Source organism: Prunus dulcis, chromosome 5 (assembly GCF_902201215.1).
Source record: "Prunus dulcis chromosome 5, ALMONDv2, whole genome shotgun sequence".
Lineage (NCBI taxonomy): Eukaryota > Viridiplantae > Streptophyta > Magnoliopsida > Rosales > Rosaceae > Prunus > Prunus dulcis.
The window spans coordinates 9,938,813-9,951,170 of NC_047654.1; the positions used below are offsets into that span (position 1 = coordinate 9,938,813).

At 36.5% G+C, this 12,358-nt stretch overlaps 2 protein-coding genes across 3 annotated transcripts; both read left to right on the forward strand.

Annotated features, from left to right (window-relative positions):
• The first annotated feature begins 403 nt into the window (after window positions 1–403).
• On the forward strand, window positions 404–3,949 carry LOC117626890. Of its 2 annotated transcripts, none has more exons than XM_034358682.1 (2): window positions 404–655; window positions 1,791–3,949. In XM_034358682.1, exon 2 carries the CDS (start codon window positions 2,050–2,052, stop codon window positions 3,760–3,762), a length of 1,713 nt encoding a protein of 570 aa, XP_034214573.1. In that variant the 5' UTR covers window positions 404–655; window positions 1,791–2,049; the 3' UTR covers window positions 3,763–3,949. The 2 variants fall into 2 exon arrangements, with proteins under 2 accessions (XP_034214573.1, XP_034214574.1); XM_034358683.1 differs by lacking the exon at window positions 404–655 and adding an exon at window positions 1,152–1,403.
• A 2,237-nt stretch (window positions 3,950–6,186) lies between these two features.
• On the forward strand, window positions 6,187–11,951 carry LOC117627791 (signal peptide peptidase-like 2). The gene is made up of 14 exons (XM_034360032.1): window positions 6,187–6,543; window positions 7,514–7,672; window positions 7,783–7,894; window positions 8,203–8,322; window positions 8,538–8,689; window positions 8,810–8,992; window positions 9,229–9,263; window positions 9,758–9,914; window positions 10,158–10,211; window positions 10,687–10,779; window positions 10,882–11,024; window positions 11,156–11,226; window positions 11,327–11,410; window positions 11,624–11,951. The coding sequence occupies exons 1-14, from the start codon at window positions 6,397–6,399 to the stop codon at window positions 11,746–11,748; spliced, it is 1,635 nt and encodes a 544-aa protein (XP_034215923.1). The 5' UTR covers window positions 6,187–6,396; the 3' UTR covers window positions 11,749–11,951.
• Window positions 11,952–12,358: the final 407 nt, after the last annotated feature.

Genomic DNA, 12,358 nt, shown 5'->3' on the forward strand with positions numbered 1-12,358 from the left:
AAAATGGACAAATATGTTAAACACAAGGGTCTTATTTTTCCTTTTCAAATCAAAAGGTCTTAGATTAATTACATAACCCACAAATTATTTTATATTATAATAATTATATGAGAAAACCCAAAAGGTCAAAAAAAAAAAAAAATTAACAAAAAGGGAGAGGCCTGAAGGGAAAGGCCAGATAAATTCTTGGTAAGGCAAACTTTCCTTGCCATCATGAAAAGGAAGGGGGTTGGTGGAAACAGATATGAAGCGTTAGTGTTGTGAATTTGAGTGCAGAAAATCATTAACTTTTTTACCAAATAAACAATCTTTTTTTACTTATCAAGACCAGTGAGTGTGTTTGCAAAATTGGAATTGTCCACCTCCAGTCCTCCTAGACCAACTTATTGGAAAGAGGGGAACAAAAACAACCCCATAACTTTCCCTGCCACCCCCACCCAACTCACTGACTCTCCAAATGCAGCACACTGCTCACAGTCGTGACGCAAATTAATACTTACAGCCAAAAGCATATTGTTTTGCTTTCCTTTTGGAGAGAGTCAGAGCGAGAGAGACATATGCTCTGAGGCAAAAAGCTACAGTTTTTAACATGGAGTTTTGGAGTTTGAGCAGAGGAATTTCATGGTTTCAACAGAGTTTCATCCACTGATGTATGGTATGAAAAATATTCATCTCATAAATGAATAACAAAAGAAAACCCATGGCTTGGTGTTTTTTCTTTTGCTATTTACATTATTCTTGATAATTTTCTCCATTGTTTGATACCGAATCTTCAAGCTTTTATGATTATGTTTCTGGGTTTTTGAATAAATACAGGGAAGTAATGTTAAAGTTAGAACCTGCAACAACAACAAAAATTTCTTTTGGCTAAAAACTTGAATTTTTGTATGGTATATGATTGTTCTCCTAGTGGTTTGTTGTTGCCTTTCTCTGGAGCTCAGTGATCATTATTGGAGAGATTGATTCACCTTTCATACTTGCATGTTAGTTTTGTTGGTAAATCACTAATATGATTGTTCATGTTGGTCGTTACTATCCCACTGGTGTTTTTTCTTTTGTTACTTCTTGTACTATTCTTTCATGATTTTCTCCATTCTTTGATGTCAAATGTTCAATTTTTTATAATCATGTTTCTGGGTTTCTGAAATAATATAAGTAATGAAATTTAGAACCTGCAAAGTTTTTTTGTGTGTGGCTAATAACTTGAATTTTTGTTTTGCATATATGATTGTTCTCTTAATGACGCGTGGCTTTCTTTGGAGCTTTGTGATCATTGTTGGAGATTGATTTACCTTCGAAGTCACTACTTGCATGTTAGTTATGTACTATGATTGCTGATGCTGATAGTTAATATCCCCTGGTAGAGTTTTTGAGCTGGTGAGGCACACATATTGTTCAATAAGGTAGCTTTTCATTCATGTCTTTCTGGGCTGTTATAGCTTTTGGGATTAGAAGATTTACAGGGCTCTTAATTGAAGTTTTGTTATTGTTATTGATTATTTGCTTAAATTTGGGCCGCCATGGAAATTGGATTTAGGGTTAGTAGGATTAGCAATTCAATTTTCCCTAGTGCTCTTATGGTCACACTGGTGTTTCGCTCGTATGCTGTCCAAAGGTTTCTGCTAGTTTTTATAATTGGAGTCTAGGAAATTCGTGAGTACATTTTTTTTCAACGATGTGGTTGTGTTGTTAGTGTTTAATTGTGGCTTCGTATAATTTTTCTGATGAATACTCTATTTCTATCCCATTTATTCATTCCACTTGACCCATGCTTCTTATTTTCCTTGCAGGACTCAGAAAAAGGAACTCAGTAGAAGATACCAGACCGATTTGGGTTCTAGCTAGTGGTTTTTCTAAAACCACTCATTCGATCAAATAAGTAAGCCCCAATAGGTGGTAATACTGTTAACCAACGGCCACTCTCCTTCAAGAAACCAGTTGGTGATACGCGGGCCTCATAATCTCTGTTCAAACTGTTAGGGCGTTGGATTCTTTGTAAAGCAGTGCAACATTCAAAGTTCTTTTCTGATACAAGTGAGTAAAGCTCTGATGTCACCCAGCTCCAAAATGGGTGATGGGTTGAAGCAGCAGAGGTGGGAGTTTAGGAGGAGGGACAGTGACATGGATTCTTCAAGTGATGAGTCTAAATCAAGTAGTGAGGCGGCTCACAAGAAGCATAACCTGGTTTGCAGTTTGATTCCACTTGAAAATGATGAAGCAATTGGTAACTGCAGAGTCCAGCAGACTGGCATGTTCAATCCTATGGATGATCAGATCATGTTTCAGAAAGGCAAAAGGGTGCATCTTAGGAGGAGGAAAAAGGATAATTGGATTAATAATGACATGGAGAGGGATTCTCGTAAAGAAGTTAGTAGAAAAAAGAGTAGAACTAGTGTTTACGATCCTGCTGCTTTGGATGAACTTAAAGTCTTCATGGAGTCCTTATTGGAGGATCTTAAAGTGACAAGAGAAAATTTGTTTTCATGGATGAGGAAGGAAATGCAAGAATTGGTGGCTGATGATGATGCTGCTCCACGTCTTGAGCGAAGAAAAGGAAGTTCTGGACGGAAAAATGTCCGAGTACGGAATGGTGACAACTTTGTGGAAAACACCATCTCTAAGGAGCACATACAGGTTCTTAATAAAAGAAAACTTGAGGAAAACATTATAATTCAGCATCAAAACAACTTTGACGAAAATGTCCTGGTGCAATGTGAAAGCAACTCTGAGCAGAATGCATGTCCGGATCATCATAACAAATTTAAGGAGACCTTCCAAGTGCAGCATCAGGGCAACTTTGAAAAAGTAAATGTTCAAGTGAACTATCGAAATAACTCAGACCTTGGCATGGAAGCTCAAAAATGTGATATGGGATCAATAGAGAGGAGTGTTAAAAGCAATACAGCAGCGGGTTATGATAATTGCTATCCTCTTAAGCCAAATTTTCAATCTGCAGACAAGAATGTGTGGATGCAGCATGAAAAGAACTATCTATTAGGCACAAGAGCTCAACCTTACAGTGGTAGATCTTTAGAGAGCCCTTTAATAGGCAGAAAGATGGCTCAATCTAATTATTTCTATCCAGTAATTGAACATCGAGTTGATCGTGTTCAAGAAATTGGAGCCGAAACATCATCTGAAAAGGATAGAGGTGAGAGGTTGGGATTACCTATTGAGTCCACTTTTTCTTCCAATCTTTCCAGTCAGGTAGCTTCTTCAATGTATTTGTCATTACCCACTGTGTTAACTGAGCCCTGTGGTGAGAACCATATGCTTAGTACTTCTTCAAGCAATTATATTCGAACACCATTTGATAGAAACAAACTAGATGTGAACTATGGGAAGGAAAATCCAATGCTCAAAGTAAATGGTCATCATGGAAAATCATCAGGCATGCAGCAAGAAGAAAGAAATGGAAGCTTTGCTCAACTAGGGTCCCGAAATATGAGTTGTTTCGATAAACAATGCATCCCAAGTTCAAGCATTGGAACAGGATTCCCAGTTCCACTTCATCAGGGTACGGACATTGGTGTTAGCATTCCAAGCCAAGTAAGTTTGCAATACCTACCCCAGGAAGAAACAAACATAATGGGTTTAAGGATGGACGAAGGAGCCTCAACATTCTCTGGTGGAAGCTATGCTGCTATATCAGAAGGCTATCTTGCAAACACTTTTTACAGAAATTCCATTAGTAAAGCTCATGACAGACTCAAGGCATTTCAAAATCAAGACCTTGAAGAGGGCCTTTTATTCCCAAAATAGCACAAGTTATAACAGGGTTGAACTTGAACAATGGACAAGATTCAAATTTCTGTTATGGTATGCTTTTGCAGAAAAGAAGCCAATTGTGCTTTGCTTTCTATGTTTTGTTGTTCCAGATAACAGACAACAATCAAATTAAATTTATGCTGCCTTCTTGGTTTATGTCATTTTGAAACTGGGATTCCAACTTTCTTGTTTTGTCATGTTTTGATGCTTAACCACCATTAATTTCTTGGTTCTGAGGACATATTGAAGGAGCTAGCTTTGTGACCAAGTCAACTGGCTGCAGAATTTGAAACTTTGCTGACAAGTAAATGTTGAGCTGTGTTACAACTTACTGAGATTCTGAGATGATTTAGTGGCGTGGTAAATTTTGCTTTTTTTTTTCTTCTTCTTCCCTTGATTTGGATATGATTTGTTGGTCATAATATTCTGGTGCCGATACTTCTTCTTCATACTATTATTACACATGAATGGATTGGGGGTCAATGAATCTTGAAATTCTCTAAAACACCATATCCCATTCTCATTTGCCTACCGAAATCTTATTTGTCTGCCACTAATGAAGATATGAACAGAACAAAAAAAAATAAAAATAAAATAAAATAGCTTAAATCTCATGACCAGCTAAAATGCTGCTCAACCACCTTCCATATTCACTTTATGGTTCAGTAGAAATATAGCCATTATCCCCCCCTGGTTCCCTATACGTGCAAACTTTAGATAATAAATTGAGAATGTGAACAAAGCAGCCTCATTGGTTTATCTCCTCTTAATGCTCGTACTGTAGTAAAAAATCTGTTTACTGCTGAGATTGAAATGCCAAGATGGAGATGGGAACTTTACCTGCTTCGACTTGTATGTACCAACAATTTTGCTAGCATCAGTACTCCACACGTGTATATACGAAAGACGAAATCTGAACGTCAATACATATTAATTCTCTATATGGTATATACGAAAAATGAAATCTGACCCTTAATACATGTAGGAATGGCAATTTGACTGTACTCATGTGTGCTCAACATGGACTCATTAGAGCCATTAGCTTCTGGACAGATTCTGAAGTGGGCTGCTTTACACATATCATAATCATTGGTTTATAATGTATGATGTATCATGCACGCAAATAGTAAAGTTTCCTTGATTTAGGCAAACAAATTGTAAATTATTGAGAAAGACAAGATTACATACGTTAACAAGACAAAAGATCAGGAAGAAAAAAAAACGTGATGTACCCGGCAGACAAATTTTCCTGTCAGTCTGTGTCAGATGTGGACCATTGGAGGATGGGGCATGGAAACGTAATCCTCAATTTCTTTCAACATTTCTGTTTCTGTTGAATTTTGGTTTATAATTTATGTGGTTTTTTTTTTTCTTATTACTTCTGTCAAATTCTTACCTACGGATGATGGCTGGTTGGTTCTTATGGACATTGCCACATGAAACTCAGAACACCAAAAAACACAATGCCCTGTTCGGACGCGTTTATGTCGAGGACTTCTTGGCAAAAACAAGAAATCCGTCAACACCTTTTTGTTTTAGTGTGATAATTCAGTGCCAAAACACTAAGTTCCTCCATTAATATGATAACAATTCTGACATGCTTACAAGGGGAGAAAAAAAATGGGTACAAAATCAACTACCTCACTAACATATTGTAAGAATTCACACATACGTTTTTAATTTTCTATATCTTTAGGTCATCGTTTACTAACAAATGAAGTGAGAGTTATTCTAAATTTTTGCTTCTTCAATGTTTACTAATGGTTTTTAAAAAAAAAATTTTATGAGCAAGGGGCGATAAACTCTACAAACAAAAATAACTACAAACAGAATTATAGATGGTTTTAATTATTAAATCACATTGCACAATGAAAAAAGAAAAAGGAAAAGATAACATATGTAAAGGAGAATGCAAGAAATATGCTACAGAGATAGAGGTTTGCACTGACGCTGGTGGTGAGAGTAGTAAGTCTCCTTCTAAACCTTTTTTTAATTAAAAAAAAAAAACTCTTCTGTTATATATATATATATATATATATTATATAATATTATCAGAGGAGTCCTAGTTAATCCCAAACCAGCTGGAGACCAATTTGCAAATGACACCTACATTGTTAATTCTATACCAGGTGAAGGTGTATTAAGGGTCCTTAAAAGAAAAATAATCTCACAAACCATAATTAAATGTATTTTCCTGCGGTCTTCAACTGCCCCGATGTAGTCAAATACCCATTTGCTGACAAAAATAAGTAAAAAAATTTATTTATTCTCACATTCAAGAGTCAGGTAATTAATTTAATAATGAAATTTAATTAATTTAGTTGCCAAGGCAACCATCAAAACGCACCGTCCTCCTCTTCCTTCTCTTCGGTAAACGTCACTCTGCAACGGACGCATAGATCCAAAGCATTTATTTTTATTTTATTTTATTCATATAAATTCCAGTTTGTTTTTATTTGTTCGTTTTTCCCTGAGCTAATTTTAGCTTTTCCTTTTTCTGTTAACAGTAGCATCACAGAAACAAAGCGAAAGTCTCTTTCTTTCATAGCTACAAGCTTGTGAATCTGTGATGCAGAGGAAGAAGAGCCAAAAGGGTTCTTAAAAGATCGAGGAAGGGTTCAAGAACTCATGGATTTGCAGAGGCTTTGTGGGTTTGTGTTTGTGTCAGCTCTGATTCTACTGGTCTCTAAGCCTAGCTCTGTGACAGCTGGGGATATAGTGCATGATGACGATTCAGCTCCAAAGAAGCCTGGGTGTGAGAACAATTTCGTTTTGGTAATCTAATGCTGCTTTATCTCGCCGACCCTTTTCATGTTCTTGTGTTTTAGCTACTGGGTCTTGCTTTTTGTTCATGGGTTTTGGTGTAATTATGGGTTATTTGTGGAAGAAAATGAGATGGTGATGTGATTAACTGAGTAGGATAATATAAATATTCATTTTTGTACAATTGAGAGCTGTTAGTGCACCGGATGAAGTTCAAAGTTCAAAGTGATGAATTTGCATTTGCAATTTTGTTGTTTTTATGCTTTTGGATTGGAATTGGGTTGTTGTTGTTGTTGTTTGGTCTTATTGATTAATCAGGTTGTTGAACTGATTGACATGAACATAGTTTAAGTTAGTATACAGTAAGTTTCTATATTCTCCCCTTGTAGTCATCCAGCTCATTCTTATATTTCCTTCAAAAAATTTCCCTTTTAGGTTTTTTTTTTTTTTTGGATCGAATCCCTTTTAGGTTAATGGAGGAGTTTGGGTTGGATTTGTTACTTTGATACATTTTTTTAAACCTTTGGTGATTATTTTAAAGCCATACTTTATTTGTACTGTCTCATGATTATAGATCAAGGACCGGCAATGGCAATGGTATTTCATGCCATGCAGTTTTGGGGTGGGGGTGTTTAAAAAGCAGGAGGGATACACGAGGCTAAAATTTCCTCTCTTTTGGCTCATAATGATGCTTCCTCTTCTTTTTCTTTTTATTATTTTCCTGTTTTAAATTGATATGGAAATGTGTAGACTTCTGGTCAGCTGTGATTGGTGGGACATTTATTCATGCTTCCATGGCACATGCCTTTTCAATAAGTATGGCTCATTTTTCAAATTGATGCTTTGTAACTGGTTTAGAGGAAAGTTGGTTTCAATCTGGGTAGTGAAGTTTATTCTGGATGGCTGATGCAACTTACTTGACCTTTTGGTGATTTCTATCTATATATAATTACCCACTGCTCTGTCACGAACTGTTTTGTAGGTAAAAGTTCAAACTTGGGTTGATGGTGTAGAGGCAAATGAGTTTGTTGGCGTGGGTGCTAGATTTGGAACTACTATTGAATCAAAGGAGAAAAAAGCACAGCAAACTCGCCTTATTCTTTCAAATCCTCGTGATTGTTGTAACAAACCAAAGAATAAGGTTTTGATGTTTAAACTATATTCTCTTGACATTCATGGTCACAAGCATCAAGCAAATATGTTATATTTTTTTTTTAACATCAATGTGTTTTCTTTTTAACGTTTGTTTAGCTTGCTGGAGATGTCATCATGGTGGACCGAGGCCACTGCAAATTCACAACTAAAGCAAATATTGCCCAAGAAGCTAATGCCTCCGCGGTACTCATTGTAAATAACCAGAAAGGTAAAGAATATATGTTTGGGTCATTTGACGTGTGCATTGACTAGTAATGGTATGTCAAAAAAGCTTCACTATCCAAATATATATATGTACGTATGTATGTATGTATGTATGTATGTCTTCATGTTGTTGTTATGCTACTCATAGAAAGATTGAAACTATTATGTTAGTTCTCATTTTCCTGGATAAGGGACTAATTTTAGCGCTTTCAGTTAGGTAGTTGAATGTTGAAACATAGAAATATAATCAAACAGAGATAAATGTCTTGCAAACCATATTCGTTTCATATCAAACTTGTCGCTTTTTGGCAGAACTTTACAAGATGGTTTGTGAGCCAGATGAAACTGCTTTAGATATACACATACCAGCTGTCATGCTCCCGCAGGATGCTGGTGCTACCTTGGAAAAGATGTTAATGAATAATTCATTGGGTATGCTTCCCTATACTCAAAGACAATTTATAAGCCACAAAAATTTGTGCTTTGAGATATATTGGAATTTTCCTTAGCATTTTTGTTGCTTCAGAAATGTAAGCATCTAAGATGTGCTTTTCGCTTGGGATAATAATATCTTTAGCATTCTTTGTTGGGTATATATGTACCTTATACCTTTACTGGATAGCTTTCTAATTGTAGGCTCTCTGCAGTTTCTGTGCAGTTGTACTCACCGCAACGACCTGTTGTTGACATTGCGGAAGTATTTTTATGGTTGATGGCTGTCGGTACTATCTTGTGTGCATCTTATTGGTCTGCATGGAGTGCCAGAGAAGCATCTATTGAACAGGACAAGCTATTAAAGGTCACCTTTTGCCAACCTTAGCTAAATTGGTCTAGGTTTATATTTTTATTTTTCTTTCGCGTTGTGTTGTTCTACTGGAGCTTGTTAGTACGTATTGATTAGAAATTCATTGTCTTGTAGGATGCTTCTGATGAAATTCCAAGTGCCAAAGCTCCTTTAGGTGCCAGCGTAGTAGACATCAGCACAACATCAGCTGTCTTGTTTGTTATTATTGCTTCATGCTTCTTGGTTATACTCTACAAGCTTATGTCAGGCTGGTTTGTCGAGCTTTTGGTGGTTCTTTTTTGCATAGGTGGTGTAGAGGTACGAGTCCTCCCAATTCTAGTTAATCAACTTATGATGCATCTGCATGCTCACATACTTGCACAAAGCATTTACCTCAACTTCCATTTTATATATATGCACAATGAAAAGTTATGCTCTGAAGTTGTTCTGCAGGCCGTGGTTTTGTAATCTGACATATTTTCACATTATATAGTCTCTGCATATTGCGTTGTCCAATAGATTTTCATCTAACTTCACCAATTCTTTATATCCAGGGTTTGCAAACTTGCTTGGTTGCGTTGTTATCGAGGTACAATTAGTTTCATCTCCTATTGAGACATAATTTCTGGCATTTTATGAAGATTCTCTTTTTAATCACCTAAATAACCTTATTGCACTTGCTGGCTGTCAGTTCCAACTTGTATCTGTTTATTTGGGCAGACTATATTAGGAGTCATCAAGTGTTTGTACGCATGTGTCTTAATCAGAATTTTCAATGGAATACTTTTGCATGTCCCCTTTGTATGGGGATGGTTTATCATACATTTAGCGGGAAGTTGCTTTCTATGTGGGAATCATTTTTGTGATCTTCTGATTCTTTTAAATACTTTCAAAAACATCAAGCAAGGTTTTAAGTATTTTGCACAGCTCCTGTATGTGTAGCTTTGACAATCCTGAGTGTTAGGTTAATTGACTGAAACAATTCCATAAAGTAGGTGAACCAGAAACCTGGTGGTGCATATTGAATCAGTCATGCAGTGACAACTTGCTTTAAGGTCTTGAACTCATTCTACACTTCCGCAGGTGGTTCAAACGTACTGGGGAATCATACATTAAAGTACCTATCTTGGGAGCAGTCTCATACCTTACTTTGGCTGTTTCTCCATTCTGCATAGCATTTGCTGTTCTTTGGGCAGTTTTTCGCAACATTTCCTTTGCCTGGATTGGTCAAGATATACTTGTAAGATAAACTTCCCCATCAAAAAGTTTTTCCAATGAATCATAGATTTTGACTTCTTCATGAACTTAAGCTCTGGTATAGCCCCTTTGGTTGCCACCCATGTCCTCTGAAGAGGAGGTCCTAAGTTACATTTCCCCCTCCCTTAAATGCTGTATGTGATAAAGTAATAAGTTTGACTATTGCAAAAACTGAAGGGCATTTAATCAACTAATGAGAGTTTCCTTTCAATGATTCTTCCATCAGGGAATTGCACTGATAATCACAGTTCTTCAAATTGTTCGGATACCTAATCTTAAGGTAATAATTCAAACTTATCAGTCTAACTGATTTCTTTTTCTTTTGGGGCCAGAAACCATTTTTCTGCTTGGTAACAATATATTAGGCAATCTATTTCCAAACATTCTGAAAGTACAAGTGTGCATATCTGTGCAGATGAAAGTCTCTCCCATTTGAAAAATTTTATTTATTGGATTTTGAATGAGTTGCACTTAGTGTAATTTTTGCATTGTTAACATGTGTTCACCCCTTTGTGGCACTTTTGCTGTAAATGATGTCAATCAGAAATATCAGATGTGTGCAATTATGCCTCAACGTTGGTTACTTATCTTAATAGTTGATCTTTTTAAAGAAGATTTTCATTTTTATTGGTGGGTAGTTGTTTGTGTTGAAAGCTTTAATAAAATGGATACGGAATGTACACTCACACTCACACACTTACACACATGTTTAAGCATTCCTGGCAACTGATTTAGGGTGGTTTCTTTTTAATCAGGTCGGTACGGTCCTCCTCAGTTGTGCCTTCTTGTATGACATCTTTTGGGTGTTTGTTTCTAAGAAGTTGTTCCATGAAAGCGTGATGATTGTGGTAAGTGATTCTATTAAGTTTCTCTACTTGATACGTTTAATATATACATACATATGTAATTATGGATCGGTTGGTTGTTCAAGGCTTTGTCTCCTTTTACAGGTAGCCCGTGGTGACAGAAGTGGAGAGGATGGTATTCCAATGCTACTAAAGATCCCACGCATGTTTGACCCTTGGGGTGGTTTCAGCATCATAGGATTCGGTGACATCCTATTACCAGGCCTGCTTGTGGCATTCTCGCTCAGGTTTAAGCTCTGCAGCCTATCCCAGTTTGCAAAAAAGACTTGTTCTTGGCATTTCTCCATACATCAAATTTTTGGTGTTGTTTATATGAACAGGAATAGATAAAATGAAGCATTGTTAATGGTGTTTGCAGGTATGATTGGTTGGCAAATAAGACACTTCGGGCTGGATACTTCTTATGGGCAATGATGGCTTATGGATTGGGTAAGAAATAATAAACAGATGATTTTGTCATCAGCTACTGTATCAGATTTCTTAGATGTGTTTTCCCAGAAAGACACATGATTTTTCATATTCTGTGCAGGTCTTCTCATCACATATGTGGCATTAAACTTGATGGATGGGCATGGCCAACCGGCACTGCTTTACATTGTTCCATTCACACTTGGTAAATCCCTTTCTTTCTTCTTCACCAAAATCTTAGTCCAACTTCACCCTATCCTTTAATCGAATGAATAAAAAATCCCAAGGGCACTGCACATGCGATAATTTCTACCTCAGCAAGCAATCAGGAACCGTAGTGGGATACTTCTAGATGTTTGCTTTTGGATAATATTGGGATGCTAGAACTAAACTGATTAAAATTTACACTTCAATGCAGGAACTTTTCTGACATTAGGGAAGAAGAGAGGTGACTTGCAGATTCTGTGGTGTAGAGGAGAACCAGAAAGGCCCTGCTCACATATCGAACTCGAACAGAGTCAAGAATTGGACGAAACAAAGTAAGACAGCTTGTTAAGTTAAAAAATAGAAAAAGTAAGGCAGCCTGTTCTTGTATGATATTTGTAGTGTTGGCATTTTATAATCATTAGAAATCTGGTAACGAACTCTCAAGAGCTTCCCTTAACATGGTAGTCTTTGTATGTAAGCTTATTGCCCCTTAAATTGAACGAGGGATCTCTCATAATTAAAATAGCGTTCATCTTGCATCGTCCGTTGTCACAAGTAGAAAATTTTGTACAATTTTATCAGCATAAGCAACCATTTATGTTACTAAATCATAAAGCTCTTGGTTTTTTTATGATCCTTTTTGGTTGTTGAAATTAGCCCCATTAATGTAAAGTTGCAATTATAATATGGCAATACCGCATTCTCCATAACAGATATTAAAAAAAAAAAAGCACACGTATTTGAAGTCCCAAAAACATCCCAATAGTGCCTATCATTTTTATGACAGCGATATTTTTTAAGAGAGGGATCGAACTCGGTGCAAAGAGCCAGGCACACTACCTTGACCAACTGATCTAATTTACATTTGCATCTAAATAGTGCCTATAGCTGAAGAAACACTTTGTTTTGGGCTAGTCAACATTGCTCCAAAGCTGCAAGTCAATAA